At 46.9% G+C, this 20004-nt stretch overlaps 1 protein-coding gene across 4 annotated transcripts in view; it reads left to right on the forward strand.

Moving 5' to 3' along the window:
- Nucleotides 1-18070, forward strand: part of LOC104370637 (charged multivesicular body protein 3) — a 38097-nt gene extending 20027 nt beyond the window's left edge. Inside the window, exons 1-6 of one of the 4 annotated variants that reach the window (XM_086611495.1) lie at nucleotides 2229-2310; nucleotides 7077-7137; nucleotides 12309-12488; nucleotides 15086-15207; nucleotides 16362-16476; nucleotides 17525-18070. In XM_086611495.1, coding sequence (XP_086467621.1) covers nucleotides 2266-2310; nucleotides 7077-7137; nucleotides 12309-12488; nucleotides 15086-15207; nucleotides 16362-16476; nucleotides 17525-17658 — 657 coding nt within the window. In that variant the 5' untranslated portion in view covers nucleotides 2229-2265 and the 3' untranslated portion in view covers nucleotides 17659-18070. Of the gene's footprint in view, nucleotides 1-2228; nucleotides 2311-7076; nucleotides 7138-12308; nucleotides 12489-15085; nucleotides 15208-16361; nucleotides 16477-17524 lie in introns of those variants that run through there. The other 3 variants (XM_086611496.1, XM_086611494.1, XR_015222146.1) reach the window with 3 other exon arrangements.
- Nucleotides 18071-20004: the final 1934 nt, after the last annotated feature.

Here is a 20004-nt window from a genome sequence, read left to right on the forward strand (position 1 = left end):
GAGGCATAATGAGGGCAAAGAGCATTTCGTCCAGTTTGTGTGGCCGTGTGACGCTTAGCTTGTGTGCTTATCGTACATCGCTGGGGTTGAAATCCACATTGTTTCAGGACTGTTTCGAAAGCTGCACTGAACCGAGGCTTTGCCATCTCAAAAGGGGAAACAAAGGAGAACTTTTGTGACTATAAATAAAGTTGATGTACTGAGGTACTGCTGTATCACAGTCCACTGCAGCCTTTTGCTGGTACCTCGGCATTTTGCCAAGCACTGTGAGCAGTAAGGTCAAGCAGTGCCGTGTCCCGAGGGCACCATGTGCTTCTGGAGCACAGCTCCGCTGCTGAAAGCGGACCTCTGCATACAAAGCCCTGGGCCCAGGCAGCTCCTGTGCACAGGTTCAGCCTTATTTGCAAACGGTTGTGCACTCCTGTTTCAGCTGAAGACTTGCTTTAATGACCTCAGTTGCTCTACTAGTCCAATTCTTTTGATGAATGACACGAACTGCTGTTTAATTAGCAGGAGAGCCGCAGAGGGTACATCCATATGAGCAGATAATTATGACCAGTAGATCGCTGTGACTGAAGGTTCAGTCCCCTCGTGTCCATTAGCCTGGGTTATATAAATTGTTGTGATCCAGTTCCTGGCAGTGCATCTGTTATAAAATCTACAGCAGCTGGTGTAGTATATTGGTAGTCCCAGCAGGAAAGAAAAAGCAGTTGGATGTATTTATTTTATGAAATGCTCATGTCAGTAGCAGCAGAAGCATCCAAGTAGGAATGTTTTCTACAAAGTGCAGAATCTCAGACAGCCCTTACCCAACGCGTTGACAGTTTTGAATCTGAAGAACAGAGCAAAGACTCTGCCTATAACAAGGTCAGCAGTTCCGCTGCTTGCCTGTTTTGCCTTGCTGGGCTGGGTTGTGCTAGTATTTGGGAAGTCTTAACAGAGATGCTAAGTGCTTTTGAAGTAGTATTTTATTCTCTGACCTTGTGCCTGAAAGCTGGCAACCAACTGTAAACAGAAAATGTCAAAGGATTGATGTGAAGTTACTTATTTCAGGAGGTTTAATGAGAGTAGACGGGTGTTTTGTGTTGCTGTTAAGAGAGCGGATTCAGATCATTTCTGAAGGTCTTCGCCAGTTTCAGCAATTAGTTTTGTTATGCTGGCTTTCCTGCTGCTGGTACCCAGTCCAAAATGAGCGCTGTCCTTTCCAAAGCGTATCTAGATCTGTCTTTCTTCTGCACTAGGTCTTGGAAGGAAAAAAGACAAAAGTGAACTGTACATTTTTGTATCTAGTATTAAAATGTCTTTCTCTGGGAATTAAAAAATGAGGCTAAGTATAATTGTAAGGTGTTAGAGTTAGATTAAGGTAATAGCACCTTTATCTTCCTAAGCTTTTACACTCTTTCTGCATATCAGTGATAAATTTCTAGTCTTCTTGTGTCTCAGCTTGTGTGTCGGGGCATAAGGAGATGGAGTGACTTGCTGGAGCTCACCCTGCAGTACCCAGCAGGGTGGCTCCAAGCTGTCCGTTAGTTTTGGCCAGGTTACCCACCCCTTTGCTGCAGCGCATGGCAGAGGGTGGGTGGAGATGAGCCAGGCCTTGCTGGTGATGCATCTCTGAAGGAGCCCTGGCAGCGGAAGACGAGGCAGGCAAGAGTCTTCTGTGCTGCTTCTCTTTCTGTTCCGGTCTCCTGTGGGTCATCGCTGGGCTGCAAGGGAAAGATATGAAGTGTAGTTTGAGTCACCCCTCGCGTGACTAGATTTTATATGTAATCCCAATTGCTTTCCTGCAATCTGTGTGACGGGGCGAGCGCAGGTGGTGACATAACCTATTCCGTCATCTGCTTTTATTGCTCTGAACTATAAACGGCCGGTCCACTTCGCAATGCTACGGTCCGACGGCAGCAGATGGTGACCGGCCAGCATAAGCACCGCGGCCAAAGCCCGTTAACGCCTCCGTGCCCCGTCCCTGCCGGGTGCCCATGCCCACACAGCGGCACCACAGGGGCATGAGGGGCGGTGTGGGGCCGTGCGAAGCGCCGCGGGGCCGTGTGCAGAGGGTGACGGTCGGAGCCCGCCCTGGGGGCGGGGCCTGGGGCCGTGCGGGACGGCTCCGGCGCCACCCGCCCCTCCCGCGCCGGCGGCGCATGCGCAGTGCCCGCGTGGGCGGGGCGGAGTCGTGCGCATGCGCAGTGGGGCTCGCCCGCCCCCGGCAGAGGGTGGGGCCGGGCACCCGGAAGGGCCGGGCGGCGGGAGGCGGCTGCCGCCATGGGTCTCTTCGGGAAGACCCCCGAGAAGCCGCCCAAGGAGCTGGTGAGGCCCCGGCGGCGCTGCCGCTTCAGGCGGAGGCCGGGAGGCGGCGGGGGCGTGTGGCTCGGGGGCCATACCGGGTGTGCGGCGTTGCCATGGCGCTGGGCGGGGGATGCGGAGGGCCCTGGGCTCTCGCCCCTCGCCTGGCTGTCCCCTGTCCGGGACTGAGGGGGGGCGGCGGCGAACCCCACCCCGCGGCCGGGGGGAGGAGGGGCTGGGGCGGGCGGCGTTCCCTGGTGAGGCCTGTCCCGGCGCGTCGCTGCGGCGGCTGGGCCTCCGCAGCAGGTGAGGAGCCGCTGCGCTCCGTCCCCGGGCGGGCTGCGGGCACTCGCGCTCCGCTACTTCCTCTCTTCTGGAATGCAGCCGGTGCTTAGCGCGCCCGGCCCGCTGTGGGAGCGCTGCTGCACGCCGGGGGTGCGCCGAGACCCGGGGGGGCTCCTCAGGGCCGCAGGAGCCATGCGTTTGGGGAGGCTTAGTCAGCGGCTCCCGGGTTTTCAGCTCGTCGTTAGGTGTCTTCGCAGCTTCCAGCTCTCCGGCTTCGTCGGGGGCTTCTAGCTCCTTCCGCAAAAACAGGCTTAAAAACATGACTAGCTGAAATACTGGGGCTCGGTGGTTTTCTTGACTCGGCAGGCCAGCTGTGTAAGTCTCGCCTCCAACCCCAGATTTCTAATGTCACAGTGAAACGAAATGGTTGAGATACTGATTGATTTCACTGTTGCCTTTCATAAATCGCTGCTAATGTGTTAATAACAAAATCTGCTCTTTCGTGGGGAGAAAGATCAAATCCATTAGAGGTACTAAAAAAGCAACAGGGAGCAGATGACAGACACTGAAGTTGAAGATGTAGAAGAGCTGCAGCGTCACAAATATTCCCTGCTGCTTTGTAGCAACCAGGTCCCAGGGGAGGGGGCTGTAGTCTTCAATTGCTGAGTGATAGCGTTAGATAAGGAATCTACTTTTGACAGTGTACTTTCCCTTCCTCCTCTGCCTGTGTCAGAGCACCATGCAGGCTGGTTGTAGTTTCCTCCATTCATGAGCAATGTTGGAAGATTCCACAGAGAAATGGGATTTGGAGACTGCTGCTCTTGATGGTGGGATAAAGCAGCAGACAACTGTTGAGCCCACACGATGAGATTATACTGCACTGATAAGTTCTTGTTGTTTCATGTCCAGTGACCGCTCTTTCCGCTTCCATAACCGACAAGCTAGCCGTGTTTTCCAGTAATACAGCGTGTCTATGGATCATTTTTGAGCTGTTTGCGGAAAAGCATGCAAAGGCACTAGAAAACAGGCATGCCTGAACCATAGGGGGAAATGACTTGGGTGATCTTGCTGTCATGAGCACGCTCTTGGGTTGCAGGCTGGCATGATGACTTCACAGGCTGTAACAGTGATGTTGAGAAACTCATTAACAGTAAGAAGTTTCTTTCCTCCTGTATCTAACTGTGCAGCTTTAGAAGGAAGTTGTTGTTTCTGCTTACTAGACGATAGGGGGAAAAGCACCTCTTACCTCACATCTGCCAGCAGCTGTAGACGAGATACTGTCCCTGAGTAGGGCTAGAGGAAACAATCTGAGCACTGCAGGAGGTGGCTAATGATGGGAAAAGGTTGGGATTTTTGTGGTGGCAGTGATTTGCCCAGAGTTCATTTGTATGCTCACTGTCTGTCGATAGGAGCAGACTTATTTGTGAATGATACAAGGCAAACGTCTTCAGTCCTTGGGGAGTTAGTGATGCATTTCAGTCTGTCTAAACCTGGGGATCCACTATACGTTTAATGTCACTTCTGGATCGTTTGAGTTTAAAAAGTGGGTTTCCTCCAGTGTAGTCTGGGTGGTTTATTTCAGTGTGGGGTTTTGCTGTCTGACTCTTCAGTGTGATGTGGTGCTGTGAGAATGATATTTTTGTTTCCCTCAGAACTGGAAGCAGAACAGCTTTGTCAGCATGGAGCTGTGCTTGGGGTAATTAGCCTTTCTTAGTTAACCAAAGTGCTTCTATTCTCAGCATTGCTACCTCTGCTGCATTGTGCTGTGGTTCGTAGCCATATCCCTGGTGCCCTGCGTGAGATCAGCAATACAGCTTTGTTACTGCTCAACGAATTGCCATGTCTGATGTAACTGGAAGTGTTCTCATTCCTCTGGATGCGAATCAATGGGATTTCCTCCTCCTCCTCCTCCTATACACAAAACCAGTGATGAGTGTTGGGAAGAACAGGGAATGAAGAAGCACTCATCTCTGCCTTTATGAGGACAGTCGTGTGAAGCAGTTTATTCCTGAGCAGTGTTGGGGATAAGCTATCAAAGAGTTTTCTGCTTTCAGTTAGCAGGGATCGATGACAACATATGGCCAGTCGTGGTTTAATGGTGTCTTTGTGCTGGGCAAAGAGACAGAACCTGTGAATCCTGCTGCAGTTCTTTTGACAGTTGCCGATTGTGCTTGTACATGAAGGCTTAATGCGTGTTGGTTTGTTCTAGAATATAAGTTTTTTAGAGCAAATATCTGGAAGATCTTACATTTGAGACATGAGAGTTGGCTGACCAGAGTTCAGTCATGCTTTACCTCAGTTCTTCCCTCGACTTTTCTCCCTCTAGTGTAGGTATAGTTTTGACTATAGAGGGACCTTCTTAGCCTCTTACCAGGGTGAGGAATGAATCTACATGGAATTTTTCGGCCCTGTTCTAAAGAACAAGAGGGGAGGCTGCAGTTGGTCCTGCAAGGGTTTGTTGGTTGTGTTTTTCCTGTAATAAAACAGGATCCAACTAAAGGTTCAGGAGCTTTCTGAAACCTTTTCAAAACTTCTGCACACCCATAATGTGTATGCACAGAGCTCTGTAGGGCGTTTGGTTTTTTTTCAGTGGACTTTGTGCTTGGACAACTCAGATGGTGGTTGTTGTCTGCAGTCAAAACATGGTCTTGTTCACAATGACTGAGAACGTTTCTTTTGATGCTGGTAAAAGTCTAAGAATCTGTCGTGCTGTGCTGGGCTCGTGCACTGAAGAGCACTCTTTTTACAGTTCTGTTATAAAGCTTATTTGGGTAGACGAAGCTTTTAATTTGAATTAAAATCACACAAAAATCAGGATGATTTTCATATGAAACTATTCATGCAGCCAACTAGACTTCTTGAGTGACCTGTGCACTGACGTGTACAGCGTGTGAGTAGATTCACAAACTAGAGGTCATCTTAATATTTAGGGGTTGGTTTTGGTTGGGTTTTTTTTTAGATATTGAGCAAAATCTATGCTGCTGCTAATAAAAGTAGCATCAGAGCTCCACAAGCATTTGGCCATCTGTTTGTATGCTAGTATTATCTCCCGATTCTTAATTTTGGTGTTGTACAGCCCCTCTCTGCCTCTCTGTTTGCCATAAGTGCTCCCAGTTCTCAGCTGGATGTCTGGCACTGATGTCTCTGCTTTCCCAGAGAGGTGGTCAGGGCAAGTGGTGTTCCCCACCTCCTTCAGCGCCCTGTGTTGGGGAACCCAGGAGTGCTGGAACAGAGAGATCTTGGAGGGTCCCGGGGAGAAGCTGTAGAGAGGGTGGCTATGTTTGAATCCCACCAAATGCAGGGGAAGGGAAGCTGGAGGGCCGAGCTACTGTGTAGAAGGACCTGAGCAAGCGAGAGGAATGGGCCAGCAGGAACCTCCTGATGTTGAGCAATGCAGGGTTATGTACGTGGGACAACCATCCCTGCACATAGCGATGTGCAGCCTGGGGCTGACTGGGCAGCAGCTCTGCAGGAAAGGGCCTGGGCTTTCCCTGGATAATAAACATGAGTTAGCAGCGCGCCTTTGCAGCGATGAGGGCAAACTGGGCTGCGTTAGTGAAGTTGAGGCAAATGGTTGTTCGATTACTGTGCTTCATTCGGCATTAATGAGGCCACATCTGCAAAGCAGTGTCCCAGTTTGGACACCCCATGCAAGAAGGATATCAACAAAGTGGGGAGAGCGCAGCAGAGGGCCACCAAGGTGGTGGAGGACTGGAGCCCATGACACAGGAGGAAAAGCTGAGGGAACTGGGCTCATTTTAGCTTGGAGAAGGGAAGGTGAAGGGTCAAGGGTCTAAAGCCTTTCAGTGCATCTAACAGGGTTGTAGTGAAGACAGAGCTAGCTTTTCAGGTGTGAGCTAGATACTTTTCAGGTGTGCCCAGTGACAGGAAATGGCCACAAGTGGCCAGAGGAGAATTTTGAATGAGACATGAGGAAAGGTCTTCACTGCAGGAGTGATCAAGCACTGGAACAGATGCCCAGAGTGGCTATGAGGTCTCTGCCCTTCGACAGTCTCAAAATTCAATGGATGAGCTCCCAAACAACCTGTCTGAACTCTGAACTTTGTCCTGCTTTGAGTAGGAGGTTGACTTGGAGACCGCCTGGAGTTCCTTCTGACTGAAACAGGTAGTAGCGCTCTTGGTGCTGTCATCCTGGGCCAAAGTTTCTACCTCATGTTGAAATCCCCTGCAGCACGTTCCCTCAGCACAGCAGCACACGTGTGACGTGGGAAGTTAGCCAGGCAGCGAGCATCCCTGGTTCACAGGTCATGTCCTCCTTGACCCTTCGTCTGTGCGTTAAGAGGAGTGTAATAATTGGTGGTATCTCTGCAACGTTTTGTTGGGGTTTTTTATTTGAATAATGAAATGTTTAAATATCACTCGTACCTTAAAGCTTGTGCATTTTCAAGTGCTTCGTTTGGTATTGAGTGGTTAAGTTATATGACAGTATAAAAGCATAGTTTTAAAGTTGGAATTTCAATTAACTCTCACTTTCTCTTTTTAAGGTCAATGAATGGTCCTTGAAGATAAGGAAAGAAATGAGAGTGGTTGATAGACAGATCAGAGGTTTGTACTTATGTCTTATTTTTAGTTTTTCCTTTTGCTGTCTGCCTTCAAGTCTTTTTGCTTTAATTAGAGGAGGCTGTGAAATCTAATAACCTGGGGTACTCTATCACATCTGGAATAAAGGAAGATGAATTTGATCCCGAGGCCAGACTTAATCAGTGTTACAAAATGACATGGCTGTGACGTTCTCTATGTAAAATTTTCGAAAGAACCTGAATACCTTAGGCTTCCAGTAAGACATAACGCTCTTAAGTCCCATTTGATAAGATGAATTAGACTTCTTATCCAGAACTTCACCCACATAGTTTTAATGAATAGTATCAGTGAGGCATGCAATTCCATGTGTAGAAAGCTCCACAGGTATGTGTTGGCATGAAGTGCAGATGCTAAACAAAAGTAGCTAGCTGTCAGCTTGGGAAAATTTCAGACAGGAGAGAGGGGAATAAAGAAAAAGACTTTTCTCAGTGGATGTTTTGCTATTGACTTCTGGGCATTACACTTTTGAAGAGGTCTTGAAAAGCGGAGGAGTTGCTCGTTAGTACACTGCCGCTAGTTCAGTTTCTTGTTCTCTCTTCAGCCCTCTTTCCCAGAATCTGAAAATAGGTTTGGGGCAGATTCTATTTTCCCCTTTTTGTCTTCTACTCTGTCCTCAAGGTTGGTCCCTGGGATGTGTTGGTAAAGGATATTTTGTGTCAGCATCTGATTATTAGGCACATGCCTGTTTTGAGGGACTCAAGGAGTACATTTTCCCTTCCGCCTTTCCTCCCCAGCCCCACACTTCTGGAGTAAGCTGACAAGGTCCGTGTGTTTTCCCACTTGTAGATTTGTATGTGTTGATGGGAGAGAGGCGCTCGTGTGGTACAAAGTCTGTCTTTGTCCTCGTCTGTAAAATGAGGAACAGGGTTTATGCCTCTTCCAGGAAAACTGATGTACAGTGATGTTCGTTATGCTTGTGAATTGTTTTGCATCCTCTGAGGCACTTTATATTGCTGTATCGGGCACACAGCAACCGAAACGTGGCTGATCTTGTTAGCAAAGTGTGCTTTAGAGGTCGCATCTTCCACGGGAGCAAACTACCCATGTGTTCACTGTGGATGATTTCTTGAAATCTTGATTTTCTCTCAACTTTATGCATGCTATGATACTTCTAATGGCCTATATAGGTACTGAGTTATGTGGTAGTCTAATACTTTGATGTGGATGTAAATCTAATTGTTGTAACAGCTCTAAACATGTCTTTGTTTGTACTTCAGAGTGTTACATTCAAAGAAATATGGTTCAGCACGTAAGAGCTTAGACTAACCACCAACCATCTGTTATTCTGATAGTTCCAATTAAAATGAAGTACAGAATATCTTTGTAATGCCCATATCGTTCTAGGATTTCAGATCTTACCAAGTGTCAGACGTGGAAAAATGCGGTTCTGCTGGACTCTTACCAGGCTAGCAGGCTACTGCTGAAAGATGACAGCCCCGTGCCACTAAAGGTTTTCTCAGAATTTACCCACTGTAGTTGGATTCTGCCATGCTTTATCATTTAAACTGAGATTTACACAGGAAATTGCCGCAGTCTTTGAGTGAGGATGCTGAGCTGGCACCTGTCTGAGTTTTTCTGGGGAAGGCTGTGTTAGATGTGTTTTGATACAGCAACACTCAGGTCCACCTGGGGCTGAGTGAGTGGGCTCAGATCGCTTGAACGCTTGGCTCACCCAGTCGGCGCAGTTACTAATATAGCAACACGCTGTTTCAGACCATCTGTTGTTGGACTGTTGTGTGCTGTCATGATTTCTGTTTGGTGTAGGTTGCTTTTGAGGGCTTGGAAGGTTCGAGGAAAGGAAAGGTGTCCTTGTGACTTCAGAAATGTATTTTTCGAGTTAATATAGTTGGAGTAATAAGTAACTTTGTGCGTTACTGAGCTTGCACGGCCCACCCACAAGTGCTTTGGACTGCTTTGTGCTTCTGTTGTGGTTGGTACTGCTGCAGAGGGAATGGGTGTAGTGACTTTGGCTCACAAGAGGCGCATAGCTGGCATTGACCTTCTGTCGTGGGTTATGTTGAACCGCCCCACACACAGCCGGTCACTCCCCCTCCCCCACCCCCAGGAATGAGGGAGAGAATTAAAGGATAAACGTGAAACCCGTGGGTTGAGATAAGAGTGATTTAATACAGATGATTTAATACAATGTAGGTGCTCACCACCCCTCGTATGCGAAGCCCGTCTCGTCCCGAAAACTGCAAATCCCGGACGAACGCGAGGCCCCGAAATAGAGAGGGGCAGAGAGGGAGAGAAAGAGAGAGAGAGAAAGAAAAAAAAACAGCAGAGCAACAGCGCAGCAAGTGCAAAAGAGCAAAAGTGCAAAAAGAGCAAAAGCGCAAAAAGCCCCTCTTCCCGGCTGACCCTCGCTTTTATACTGGGCATGACGCTGCATGATATGGAATACTAATTGGCCAGTTTGGCCCTCAGTCTTAAGTTCCACACAAATGACAAGGGGAATCGTGTCCCCCTTGTCCCAGCTATGCTTCCCCCTTATCCTGCCGTGTTTCTGTACTCCGCACACTGAAAAGTCCTTGGAGTTTCACTTCCAACCACAAACATCAGCTTGCTATCAACATTCTTCTCAGAGTGAGCCTCTGAGTGAAACCAAAACAGGGAGCTCTTCTGGCTGTTAAAAAAAAAACTCTGTCCCAGCTAAAACTGGGACACCTTCAAAAGTGGAGTTGACCATTCGTGCATATTTTGTACCACTAATCTCACACTCAGCAGTCTGTCATGCAAGTGAAAGCATTCACTTGAGTAAGGGGCCCCACTACCCTAGTGTGGATATAGTAACGCAATGCTTGTGGTTGTTTTTAGCCTGACAAAGTGAATGTCATAATTCCTTGGCACTGCTGGAGTATTCCTGGTGCTTTCTGTTTTCTGCTGTACTGCCTCAGCTGTTTCTTACCTGTTCTGATATGCTGGGACCTGGCTCGCTCCCATGTCGGACACACAAACGTCTTCAAGCTTGTGACATTTCTGCAGATAAGTGGGGAAGCAGCAAGGAGTATGTTTTCTGATGACGATCCTATGTATTTCTGCCAGTCCTTTAGGATCCAGACACCATTAAATGATACTGAGAGAATGACTCATCTTGAGTCCAGGGTTCATTAACTCCCATGTGAGGAGCTGCGTTGAAGTCTCCAGGTTGGCCGGTGCCGAAAAATGTGCATTAATGCCTTTGTTTTTATGAAAGGGCAACTTCCGATTCTTGCTTACATGTAACTTCTGTCTGGTATAAATCAAGAGAACTCAAACAAAACCAAATTTTAACAAAGCCTTTGCTAGAAATAGTTGCTCCTGTGGTCATTTCATTCAGCTCTTTGTGGGAAGGTGAGGTGAGCTTAACTCTTACTATCAGAATTCTTTATTTACTTTAGAATAGTCTTTTTGCGGACTCTTAGATCCGCATTTCATCAGTGACTAATTTATTGCTGAGAGTGGAAAAGGAAGGGGGTTGCTATAGCCCCTCCTTGTTCCTGAGTTTCTTACTGTTTTAAACTTCATGTGACAAGTTGGTTCCTTCCTGGTGAAGGGGGGCTATCTTGTGAAGAACACAGAAGAGGTAATCTTGTAAGCAGCAAATCAGTACAGTAGTCTTAAACTGTGTGTGTTTATGTTATATATGTGTGTGTGTATGTATATATTTACATCAGGCCAGTTTAATAGTCAGGAAGTTATTCTGAAGTTGTAAGTCAAGTAGCCATCTCAAAGTGCTTTGTTCTTACTGGTTGTGAGCTTTTTGAGGTACCTGGCTTCTGCTGTACGCAGCCAGAATTACCTGACAAGGCAGATGTGTGAACAGTCACCCCAGATTTGCTGGAGAAACCTATGTTATTTAAGGAAGCCTGTTTAGTGTATAATATTTCAAATTCAGCTATTTGGTGCTCATTTTGTACAGGCTTAGTTCAGTACTCCTGCTCCAGCATGCTCTTATAAAAGCTATTGAATGAAGCTGGATACCAGGAGAGTTTGAACAGGCCATGTTAAGTTATATCTAACGATTTACCAGCATCCTTCTTTTCACTGATAAATTATCCATAACTTGGGCGCCAGCCAGCCAGCTTATAGTTTCAACGTGCCGTTTTATACAAACACCTAACTCACATGTCTTAAAGTATGAGCAGTATAAACTCAAGACCGTAACTCCTCGAGTACAAGTATAGACTTGTCCAGGTATCCAGTTGAGGCTCAATGAGTTGTGCCCGATGAGGGGAATAATTATGTCTATCTGCAATGATGAAGACTTTTTTTTTTTCAGTAATTAACAAATGCAAGGTTCTAAGTAACTCTTAAAGTTGTGCAAGTACCCTGACAAATTTACTATATAAATGGTTACTTTATTTTTTAAAAGGCAGTGTATATCTAAAACTTTCTAGCCTCTGTGAAATCGGCCTTCTACAATCTTTCTGAATGTATTTGTTCAGAAAAACACATTTCAGGGATTTAGAAACAGTGAGGACAATTTTGCCTACAACAGCCCTCCAATTGACTTGCAGGTGGGCATATGGATTAAGCTTTGAATGTAGTCTGACAGGTAAGTATTTCTGCTAGTAAACTGCCTGTCTTCTGAGACTACTAGTTTTAAACTTCATGTGACAAGTTGGTTCCTTCCTGGTGAAGGGGGGCTATCTTGTGATGAACACAGAAGAGGTAATCTTGTAAGCAGCGAATCAGTACAGTAGTCGTAAACTGTGTGTGTTTGTTATATATGTGTGTATGTATGTATATATTTACATCAGGCCAGTTTAATAGTCAGGAAGTTATTCTGAAGTTGTAAGTCAAGTAGTCATCTCAGAGTGCTTTGTTCTTACTGGTCCTTTTTGGCCTCTTAAGGATTCATCTTAGTCAGCACAGCTTCATGCAGTGATGTTCTTCAACAGTCCTTTGCAGTACTCTTAGCTGCAAAGGAAATTACAGAGCTGAATGTTTAGTGATAAGAATTTGCCTATTAATATTTACTTGCATTAATCAGCTAACATGTAAATCAGCCTAGAACAAGCTCTTTCAGGAACAAGGCATCCGAAATCAAGAAGAAACGATTCTTTGTGTTGAAAATACACTCGAACAAATGACTGGTTTCTCTTCCAAATCCTTAGCGGTTTGTCACTATTTGCTGTTTGTCTGTACTCCAGATATCCAGAGGGAAGAGGAGAAGGTGAAGCGGTCAATAAAGGATGCTGCCAAAAAGGGTCAGAAGGATGTGTGTGTGATCTTGGCGAAGGAACTGATCCGCTCTCGAAAGGCCGTAAGCAAACTCTATGCATCCAAAGCTCACATGAACTCTGTCCTCATGGGGATGAAGAACCAGCTTGGTAAGAACTACTTCTGAGCCGAAGTGCCATGACTCCTCTAGCTGTAGAGGTGAGGTCTGAGTTTCAGTTTTGAGAACCAAGGTCAAATGCAGGCAGAGCTTGAGTTTGGAAGCAGTCCTACTCTTGTGAAAGGCAGCTGATTCCAGTGGGCTTCAGGACCCTGGGAAATTCCTCCTGTAGCAGGCCCAAAGGTGTGAGGCTGCTGCAGTTCCACATTCCCACATCCATCCAGGCTGAGCACCTGTTCCCAGTAGGCACAGTCACAGCAGTGCCTTTACTAGCACCCATGTAAACACACGCAGCTTTCACACAAACATGAACAGCACTGACAGCTCAATCCTCGTCTTCCTCTTCAGCTGATTAGGACTGAGGTCCACTAGTAGAACACATATAGATATATAGATGTATATACACATGCACAATACAAGGTTGTTCCAGTAACTGCTCTCAGACGCTCAGCCTAAGCCGGCCAGCTATTTGGTAACTGGCCCCAGATCTCTTCCTCTGTCTGAGCTGCTGGTACCTGGTCCTGTAGGCCTCTGAGGTTTGTGTGTTCCCTGATCCACCTCGATCTCTCCCATTCTTTACCTTTGGCCCTTCCCCTAAACATACTGTAGTAAGTTTCTCATGTTCAGTCACATTCCTGCAATCCCCTTAAGAGATCTGTAATAAGTTTTTCCTGAGTCCAAACATGCTCTTTTCTCTTGCATCCTGCAGTGAGTCCTGTATCCCTGTAGGCAATAACCTTCAGTCTGCAGGATGTTCTGGAGACTGTTTCCCCACTGTCCTGTCTGGCAGGGTTTCCCACCCTGGGCTCTGGAGTAGACAAGGAGCTCCCAGTTATCTTCCTGGAGTTCCTACCCCTCGTTGTTCCCTAGATTCTTGATGGCTCTCTGTGTTTCCTCTGGTTAGCTGCTCAACTGATAGTCTAACACTTCTCCTCAGAGCCTGAGGGTTGACTGATGTGATTTTCACGTGCTCTGAAGCAGAACTCTCTTCCAGTAATTTGGGGCATGTTTTTAGTGTGTGTTTCTAAACTGTTTGAATGCTGCCTAATATCCCTGTTGTTACTGATTTTGACAGGATCTGTAACATGAGGGTTATCTTCTTCAGTAGAATTCCCTTCTCATAAATTACTGTTTTTCTAGCAAGAGTCTTGGGATGCTTACGAAGTCCTAAATGGAGATGGGGAGGCAGTGCTTGGTTTCCTTGGTGTGGATAAATCAATTTGCCCTGTGGCTTAATACCTATCTCTCTCTAAACCCTGCCTGGTCCTTTGTACTCCTTCAGTACTTGCGTATTTCCCTCATTCCTTACCCACATCAGAAATCCCTTGTAAAAGATTTCCTGCAGTATTTTCCGTAACTTAGAGTGTTTTAGCCTGAAACAAGAGCAGAGCAGAAACCATTAAAGACAGGGAAAGGCTTAGTGGAGGTTAACATGCTACTGAAATGTCAAAGTATTCCCCCCACCCCAGCATTATCCAAGCTAGATAGATTTTAACATCAGACGAGTGATAAATCAGGAGTCACAATGTGAACCTTAAGTGTAACCTTACAACAGGTTGAATGTGGCTCCCCATGTACCTCCTTCAGGAAAGGGAAGCAGGGGCCGTCCTTGCAGCTTGAGGTGTCCTTTAAAGGGAAAAACTCAAAGCTGGTTCCTCTGTATTACTGCTGCCAGCATCCTCATCTTACTCGGAATGTTCTGATAGCTTGCCTGAGCAACGGGAAGGAATCTAGAATTCAGTTTGGGGCTCGTATTGTATTCCCATCATCTTGGGAAATGACTGCTAAAGGCATGATTTCAGTTAGTTTGTTAAACTTACACTTGCAATGTTCTTAAAGAAATTGAGTATTAAAATGAAAAATAATATATGCTGTACCTTCATTTTGCTTCGTTAAGGAGTGACCATTTTATGTACAAACAGGTAAGTTCTCCATGACGAGGAAGCTGTGAGGTTAGATGGGACAATTCAAGAACCTCAAAGTACCCTGAATTATTACATTTTGTTCCTGGTATATCAACATATATGAGAAGAGTTTAGAAGCTATATTATGAAAATAGCCTCTGGAAAAAGTATTTTTAAGTTCAGTTTAAACTGCACTTATTTCAAGCTTGTCTGCTTCAGTATTAATTTTCTAGCTTACTGTTTGGTGTGAAAGTATTGCACTAAAACTTCCCGAGTGTCGGGCAGAAGGTCACTAGTTTGGTCAGCAGTCAGACATGGGGCTGGACTGTAGCTCTGCTGGTAAAGCAAGACCTCTGGCTCCTGAGGGGCACCGGCAGGAGTTCCTCAGGGATCTCTCTTTATGAACTGGAGTGCAGGTGGGTTGAAATATCTGCAGGCAATCTGGATTGCTCCAGGTAATTGTATAGGACCAGTATCTTTGCTAGAAACTTATTTTTTCCTGGTATGGGTAGAAATTGAGCTTTTCCAGGAAGGTAGACAAGAATGAAGAAACAGGAAATCAATTCATTTTTTTAATTAAATTACCTAAATGTAAACAAATTTCTATCCATGTAGGGGGGATGTAATTTCTCTGCTTTCAGTGGTGCATGGATCGTTCAAGCTTTTCTATGCCTCTCCTTCACAGCTGTCCTGAGAGTAGCAGGGTCATTGCAGAAAAGCACAGAAGTCATGAAAGCTATGCAAAATCTAGTAAAAATCCCTGAAATCCAAGCAACGATGAGGGAGTTGTCCAAAGAGATGATGAAGGTAAGATCTATAACAGAAACAAGACTTGGGTGAACAAGAGGTGATTGTTAGGATGCTGTGGAACCGCTTAGGTGGCCACTTTGTCAGAAGGCTTGTGTGAGCTCTAACAAACAGAAGTTGAAGTAGCACATTAATAGCTGGGGACTTTCTAGCAAATTACTGTTTGTGGGGAAATTCCTAACTCGATGATACCTGCAGCACGTTTGGTGTAAAGCTTAAAGCCAAAAAAAGCTGCTCAGACTGAGGATGGAAGAAGGAAGACCAGTCCTCGTACAGGGCTGGTTACAGCTTGGTCATCCTAGTCCCAAGGGCTGGGGGAGCCCAGGGGTCAAAGCAGGGTTTGCACCTGCGCCCAGGGACTGCCCGTATCCCCGAGCTTCTGTCTGTTCTGGGGGAAATGGAATTTCCTGCTTCCAGGGATGAAAAAGCTCATTAAGACAGACCCACCTCAGCCTGTTGTGGAGTGGGAAGCTGAAAATCCCATCGTAGGCAAGATGGCTATTGTGACACTGGGTTTAAAACCTCCAGCATAGCATCTTCTTGTGATGAGAGTGCTTTTATTTTAACATATACTCATTCTCTGTTGCGGGTATTTTCAACTACCAAAATTGTTTTGCTTTCCCTCCCTTACCACTCTAGATTGTTTAGGTCAAATCAGCTTGCTAATAATTTTACCACTGTGCACCAGAACAATTCGGTCATATCCAGATTGCAGGCCCTGCAGAGCGATGTTTTCTCATGCAGAAAAAAGGAAACCTGCTTCAAACACTGATTTTTACAGCGTGTTACACAATTTATGCTTCATGACTGAAGCATGTGAAATACAGCTGCAAACGTGGAGCGAGCTGGGATGTTGGCATTTAGACGTGCCACAACAAGGAATAATAGCTTGAGAGTTTCGAAGTGAGAACATGTATTTAATCCTCAGTTTTCTCGCTGCTTTTCCTGCGCACCAGTTGCACAGATACGTGCTTAAACTGTAGGCAGGTGTGTTGGCCACCCTCCTGCGAGAGGGTAACCTTGATCCGGAACGCTCGAGCGGCGGCAGCAGTTGTTAAACGCCTGGGTAGACGTAAGCTGATCTCAAAAGGAGGAGGTGTGTGCTTTTTGCCCTTTCCAAGGGCATCACGCGCTGCCTTTTTGTTTCCTGCTAGGCTGGTATTATAGAGGAAATGCTGGAAGACACCTTTGAAAGCCTGGAGGATCAGGAGGAAATGGAAGAGGAAGCAGAGATGGAAATTGACAAAATCCTCTTTGAAATTACCGCTGGTGAGTTTGTGTGTGTTTGCTGAGGGTGGAGCCCTGACCCTGCTCTGTTCAGTGACACGCAGCCATTGAAACCTTCGTCTGTTCTGACTCGGCTGCGCCCTCCCCATGGTGTCTTTGCTTTTGCCAAGAGGCAGAGCGTGCTCTGACAAACTGGTTTCCCAGGGAATACTGGCTGAGAAGGCCGGTGCGGTTCAGTAAAGCATAAGTAATAATTCATCAGGTGGTGTCGCCGCAGTGCTCTAATTGAGGCTTGGACAGGTCAGTGTTTGTCTGTACGGTGGGTCCTCTTAGCAAGGTGAAATTTGTGTGGTTAACTGGATACACCCTGAGTAACGAGCCAGGGAATAACTCGGCTGCATTGCCTTGAGTCTTTAGGTGATGTGTGTGATTCCTGGCTGCGAAACGCTGGTAGTGTCTTGAGTTGTTTGAGGGGAAAAACAAACCCCACAAATCAAAACAAACAAACAAACCCCTAAAACCAAGCCCCAACCCCCAACTTCTGCTTTGCAGCTGATGAAGCAGCGATCTGCTGTTTTCGTTGGTTGACGTAGGTAACGCTCAGGGTGCTCCTCACCGGAATTTCCTGTGACACGGTGTGACAAATGCGAGCACCAGAGCTGTGTTCAGCTGCAGCACGCTCAAAGCACAGTTCCCCACCTCCTGGCCTGCTGTCGCCTTGTGCCCAGCCGCGGGCTCCTTGCCCTCTCTTGTTTCCCACATCCTGCTTTGCTTTTTGCCATCCCGCTGCCTGGCTGGGAGCAGCTCCCTTCCTGCCGGCTGGGCCGTGGGAGCAGGTGAGTGGCGCAGCTGCGGGGGGAGCCGGCAGGGAGAGAAGTGGCCCCGTCCTCCCTGGCTCACCAGCAGCTGTGGGCTCGGGAGGGACGGAGAAGTCAACACCACTGCACCAGGGCTGGTGAAGTCCAACAGTTGTTGAGTGTGACCTCTGCCAAAAGTGACAGTTGAGTTATTTTAAATATCTGTACCTGAAAGCTGCCAGTTATTAAGCAGAGGTTTAATGCACCCTAACGAGGCTGTGTGTTGTTTACAGGGGCCTTGGGTAAAGCACCCAGTAAAGTCACAGATGCTCTTCCGGAGCCCGAGCCCATGGGAGCGGCCGCTGCTGTTGATGAGGAGGAAGACATTGAAGCGATGCAGTCGCGATTAGCGACCCTCCGTAGCTAAGGATGAAACGGATCTGTACAGTTTGCCTTTTCTTCTTTTTTTGTCCTACTTTCAGAATGCAAAACTTATTATGTGAGAATGTTTTATGTAATATATATTATTTTTTTTCTTCCTGGGGAATGTATTCTCCAAGAAACTACTATAATATACTACTTCTTGGGGAGTGGTGTCTATAGATCTTACCCTTTCTGTTCATCCTGTCTCCCTGCGAGAGGCTGTGGTGAAATGGCAATGGTGGTGTGATGTTATGTGTTTTCAGATACATAGTCCTGAAATACCTTCTTAGCTTCAAGTACCACGTTCCCCTAAAAGGCACTTTGGCTTAATCTGCTACCAGAAACCTTCAGTGGTGTAAGATGTTTTGTTTTTCTGAATCACTACAGATTTTATTAAAGCTGCTTTTAACAGTTGCTCCCATGCGGCGGTTTAGTATGCATCACTTCAAACTCTTTTCACAAACAATATCCACCTTTAACAGCTCCCTTGTGGTTTTATAACACCTTTTTTGATTATCTTTATGGTGGGTTTTTTTTGCCTTTTTTAAAAAAAACAAAAACAAAAACACCACATTTAGGGCCTTCACAGCACTGTTAAAGTAAAGCTTTCAGTCAGAGCAGCTGTTAAATCCCTGCTCCCTTCCAGTGCTGCCCAGGCAGAGCCCTCTTTAGCAAAGGCAGGCTCAGGCTGCAGGTCCTGCTGCGTGGCATTCCTGCAGGGACAGGACTTGTGCCACAGGTGAGAACTGCTGTTCAGCTGCAGTGACACGACAGCAGCCTGCCTTGTGCTGCCTCGAGAGTGTTCCCTCCTCAGCTCTGAGGAGGGGAGGTGACCAGCGAAGGTTTCCAGACCTGCACCAGCCCTTTGGATCTTGGCCACCTCTAGAAGCTTTTTGGGCTTTATTTCTCACTCCAAGAAAGACACATGTAAGTCGTACTCTTAAAAAGGCAAATGTTGGCTCTGTGCTTCATGAGAGCAGCCCTGCGAGCCAGGCTGGTACAGGCAGAAGGGGTAACATGCACCATCAGTGGTTTTGCTTTCTTCCTCATCAGCCCAGTCTCTTCAGAGGGCAGAACGTGGCAGGGGAAGCACTTAAAACAGAGAGGAGTGCTTGGGGCTGGGTTAACCTCCCTGCTTTAGGAGAAGCCAGGCAGAAGGAAGGAGAAGCCCACCTTCAGCAGAGGTGTTTTCCCATCCCTTTCAGTGAGAAGGCAAGAGCAATATTGTCTTTACCCTGTACACCTGGGGAAGAGAGCTCTAAGACCCAAGCTTAAAACAGATCGTGTGAAAGCAATGAGAAAGCAGTTGGCAGAGGTAGGCGTTAGCATGGTCTCATTAGACCCTGAGGTGGTGGCCAGGCTCTTCTGCCCTGGGCTGTGTCCAGGGAGGTGATGTGCAGTGCTCTGCAGGCAGCAGTTGGTCAGGCCTGGGACCAGAACTGACTCCAGAACCAATTCACGTAATTAAATTTTTCAGTCTTTCAAGATTCTGGTACCCACCAGACTTCTGAGAAGAGCTGTGGCCCATCACACCTGTGCAACAGTGGCAGTTGTTACCCCTCGGCTCATTTGCAAACCCAGAGACAGAATACAGTATTTTTACAGGCAAACAGTCAGTCGATGGAGCTCTGCATCTGGTATTTTGTTAGTCACTGAAGAACTGCACCAAAAGGGAGGTTCACGTCAGATCCCAACATTTTCTTAATCATTCTAGGTACTGCTGCTTCATTATCCCACAACCACAAGTGGTAAAAAGCCATCTGCTGCTTCATTGGCACAGTTTTCGGGTCAAGGGAATCATAACACAAGGAGAGGTGTGTCACCTCACAAGGAAAAACTTCAGGCAGAACTGATGTCGTGACTCGCAAAAGGCAGTTTGCAAAGCAAGCACCCGCTGTGTCTCTCAATGCCACGAGAGCCTCACAGGCAAAGGGAAGAGTTTCTAATTTTAAGGAAGACTTAAAGAAAACTAGAACAACAGACAGGCCTGCAGACATCCAGATGGTGTCCAGCAGCTTCCAGTTGCAGCCATAAAAAGCGAGGAGGGGCCAAGCACCCTTCTCCCCCATGCCACTTGGGTGGCAAATACAGGTACAGGCACAGCCACAGCAAACAACGTGACCACCACACCTCAGGGCTGTGCACTCCTTTGGAGAACTGTGTGATTGGAGTGTTCCATCTCCACCCCAAATGTAACAAGAACAGGCAAATGGGACGGTTTGTTTCTTGTGGTCTTAAAAATCCAGAGAGCGCAGATCAGAAAGAAAAAGACAACCAAAGCGCCGGTAAGATTGGGCAGATAGCAGCTGCAATAAAACCAACACATTGGTAGGAAAGTTCAAAATCCAAC

The sequence above is a fragment of the Tauraco erythrolophus genome, chromosome 5 (genome assembly GCF_009769465.1).
Source record: "Tauraco erythrolophus isolate bTauEry1 chromosome 5, bTauEry1.pri, whole genome shotgun sequence".
Taxonomy (NCBI): Eukaryota; Metazoa; Chordata; class Aves; order Musophagiformes; family Musophagidae; genus Tauraco; species Tauraco erythrolophus.